The 3,631-nt window shown below is 30.3% G+C and overlaps 1 protein-coding gene across 1 annotated transcript; it reads left to right on the forward strand.

The window, feature by feature from the left end:
• Positions 1-866: 866 nt before the first annotated feature.
• Positions 867-1,572, forward strand: LOC111480707 (basic blue protein-like). Its single transcript, XM_023125881.1, has 2 exons — positions 867-1,152; positions 1,255-1,572. Exons 1-2 carry the CDS (start codon positions 960-962, stop codon positions 1,452-1,454), a joined length of 393 nt encoding a protein of 130 aa, XP_022981649.1. The 5' UTR covers positions 867-959; the 3' UTR covers positions 1,455-1,572.
• The last annotated feature ends 2,059 nt before the right edge of the window (positions 1,573-3,631 follow it).

Here is a 3,631-nt window from a genome sequence, read left to right on the forward strand (position 1 = left end):
ATTTGATTCTGTCCTTTAAAATCCAAGCCAACCTATGTGATCCCATGACATCAGTTTCAAGTTTGAACTCTATAAAATTATTTTTCTAATTTACATTGGTCCATTGTTAAAAGTTTTGAAATGTTATATATAATTATGTTTTTATTAAAAATCTTATTTTATATGGTTTATGTTGTATAAAACAGTTGATAGAGTTATTTAAGTCATTCTGTGCTTTCTTGTTCTCTATATTTGCTTTTTCTTATTTTTTTTAGTTATCTGTATCTACTCTATTGCCTTTTACTTTTCTGGTTTTTCTCTTTATCCATATTTACTCCCTTTTAATTTTGTTCACAAATTTTCTTTGCCATTTTATTTTTAATCATTTCATTTGTTTACTCATATAAATTTATTGATCTAATATTATTAATCTAATGTGATTTACAAGAATTCATATAAATGATTGACATTTAGTTTCTAACTCAACTAAACAATTGTAATGATTTAATGAAGACTTAACCATGATTGGCTGTGATTTCTAAACAAAATAGGACAAAAAAAATTAAGACTTAATATATATCTTACTCATCAAATCTATATCCACATAAATCTTGTCGGATGAATTGGGTAAAGTCATTCTCATTTTTTCCTCAAATTAAATCTGTCAATTATTGTTTTTCTGTTCCTTTTTTTCCTGCAAACTGTGATTTTTTTGGCTGAGGTGAGTTGAGGAGAGATAATTGGGGAAGGAATGAGAGGTTACAGGAGAGAGAGGAGGAAGATGGTTTATCTTTCTTTTAATAGCAAAACGAGTAGACAAAGTCAATTGCAAAACGACCCACTACTTCTCTGCAGGAAACAAGGGAAAAGAAAAAGGCAAGTTTTGTATGTTTTACATATCTTTATAACCATCATTTTCAAGCTTCCATGGAACACAATTGTTTTCCATATCTTTTTTGAGAGCTACTTCGGCTTCACGAATGGCTCGACACGAGGGGAGCAGCGGAGCGGTTTCGATGAGCACGGTGGCTGTTGCAATGGCGTTGCTCCTGCTGCTTGGCTTCGAACATGGCGATGCTGCTACAACTTTTGTTGTTGGCGACTCGAACGGATGGAACCTGGGCACGGAAGGATGGCCAAATGGGAAGGTGTTTAGAGCTGGTGACATATTACGTGAGTTTTCAACTCTCGTTTTGATAGTTGAATAGTAACTGATGTTTTACGTACTTAATCGTATCGGTTAAGAATGATGCTTACTTTCTTTTTTTTTCGTAGGATTCAACTATAACCCGACAGTTCACAACGTGGTGGCAGTGGATGAGGGGGGTTATAGAAACTGCATAGCTCCAAGAGGCGCCAAAGTGTTCAATTCAGGCAAAGATGAAATCATGCTCTCAAGAGGACGCAACTTCTTCATATGCACCATCCCAGGCCACTGCCAAGCTGGGATGAAAATTGCTATCAATTCCCTCTAGTTCTCGACCACCCCGTATCGTTTACACATCGATCTCGATGTAAATGTTCTAAGTAACGATGATTTGGAAACATTGTGGAAATAAAATAATTGATAATAATTAAGTGGGGTTATATGTATCTTATTATTATTATTTCTTTTTATTTATATCGAAAATTAGGATACTAATGTTAATGCACTAAATTGTTTTATTTTTATAAATTAATATAAACAAAAATGTAATATAAATTAAAACGGGTATGTTTCTTTAAATTATTTCTATTAATAACTTTATATCACATAATACCATATTTATTAAAACTATTATTTATAATAAAATAAATTCAATTTATTTAATGTGTATAAATATTTAGTTTTTGATAGTGAAGATTGAAATTTAAAATAAAAATATTATTTAATGATTTAAAATTAATTAATTTAATGCTTATAATTGATATTAATTTGTTCATTAATTAGTACGGTTTACCTTTCACAAATATAGAATGAGAAATAATTAATTATATAAACAAATATAAATATTATTTATTGTAATTTATATAAATATAAATAATGAATTGATTCCATTGTTTGTAAGTTTTTTTGTTTTTTTCTTTTTCTTTTTTTTTTAATATTTATACATAGTATTTGAAATTTTTTATAATTATTTAAATATATATTTTATATATTAAGAAGTGACTTAATATTTCATAATCTTACACATGACGTCATATTAAGAAATTTTATTATAAAGCATAAATGACACATACAAGGGCCACGAGGTACGTGTCGTCATGCATCAAACAAGTCAAACAAGCCGGTAAGCCGGTATTTCGCTAAATTTGAGTATGTTTATCTTCCGTCCCTCGAAGTTGCTCAAAGTATAGCCGGGAGTATTTAATATTTCTAATCTATTTAACTTGAATTTAGGAAATAGAGCAAACCTCAGTGAAAATGATCGTCAAAACTGTTAGACGAACACGACTCTTCACAATGGTATGATATTGTCCACTTTGAGCATAAGCTCTCATGACTTTGCTTGGCTTCCCAAAAGGCCTCATACCAATGAAGAGTGTATTCTTAGATTATAAACCCATGACCATTCCCTAAATTAACCGATGTGGGACTTTCATCATCCAACACCTCCCCTCGAACAAAGCACGCCTCCCCTTAATCGAGGCTTGACTCCTTTGAAGTTTTAGTCATTTTTTACTGCCGTACTTTCAAGGAGGCTTGACTCCTTTTTGGAGTCCTTTGTTCGACATTCGAGGATTTGCCAATCTATTGGCACGGCTAAGTTTAGGGCATGACTCTGATACCATGTTAGACGAACACGACTATGTATTCTTAGAAAAACATCATTAAAAAAAATGTTATGTTTTTTTAAAATCTTATTTAGAATTTAAATACTTTCTTTAGAAAAATGGATTTTATGGTAAAGAAATGATAAAAAAAAGCTAAAGCAATTTTAAAAATTGAAAAATTAAATAGCAATGCATAAAATAATAATTAAAAAAAATAACATAATTTAAAGAAAAGTCAAATTTATTCTGATAAAATTTATTCTATATTTGGTAAAATGGGTTTGAAAATAAACTTTTTTTTTTAGTACTTAGCTATAGATTTTTAAATTATTTTCTTTTAATGAAATTTAATTAAAGAAAGAAGGGTTACCTTTAATGAAATTTGATTATTATTATTATTATTTTGTTAAATTTAAATTGATCCAAAATCAACTTGATGATAGAAACGTCCATGGAGAAGGGTGGAGACGAAAAAAATTTCTCCTTCTCCGTCCACCAACAGTGAGTTGAGCCCGATTTGTGAAGGGAGAGTACCTATTTCGAGTTTAAAATGAGTTTTATAGTTTGGCTTTAAAATTTCATATTCTAAATTCTCTCTTTGCAGGGCATGAAATTGATCTTAGTTGATTGGTATAGACTCGTTAGAGGACGATTTACACTTTCAGGAAGGATTCGTGAATCAAGAGGCACTATAGAAGGAGATTGAGCTTGGAAATGTAAGGTACGATTTTGGGGTTTTTAGGAACTTTAGTAGACAATATCTCCCTCAATTCTTGACCAAACTTGATGATTTATTGCTCATTATGATTGAATTGAATATTACTGAAGGTTTGATGAAGAAACAAAAATCAAAAGTCTACATTATGAGAATTGATGATGGGAAAAGACACATTTACGT

The sequence above is a fragment of the Cucurbita maxima genome, unplaced genomic scaffold (assembly GCF_002738345.1).
Source record: "Cucurbita maxima cultivar Rimu unplaced genomic scaffold, Cmax_1.0 Cma_Scf00006, whole genome shotgun sequence".
In the NCBI taxonomy this organism is placed as follows: Eukaryota; Viridiplantae; Streptophyta; class Magnoliopsida; order Cucurbitales; family Cucurbitaceae; genus Cucurbita; species Cucurbita maxima.

Coding starts and splice junctions, on each gene's coding strand:
- LOC111480707 (XM_023125881.1), top strand. CDS start 960: ATGGCTCGACACGAGGGGAGCAGCGGAGCGGTTTCGATGAGCACGGTG. Junction 1,153..1,254: donor TAGAGCTGGTGACATATTAC/GTGAGTTTTCAA, acceptor TTTTTTTCGTAG/GATTCAACTATAACCCGACA.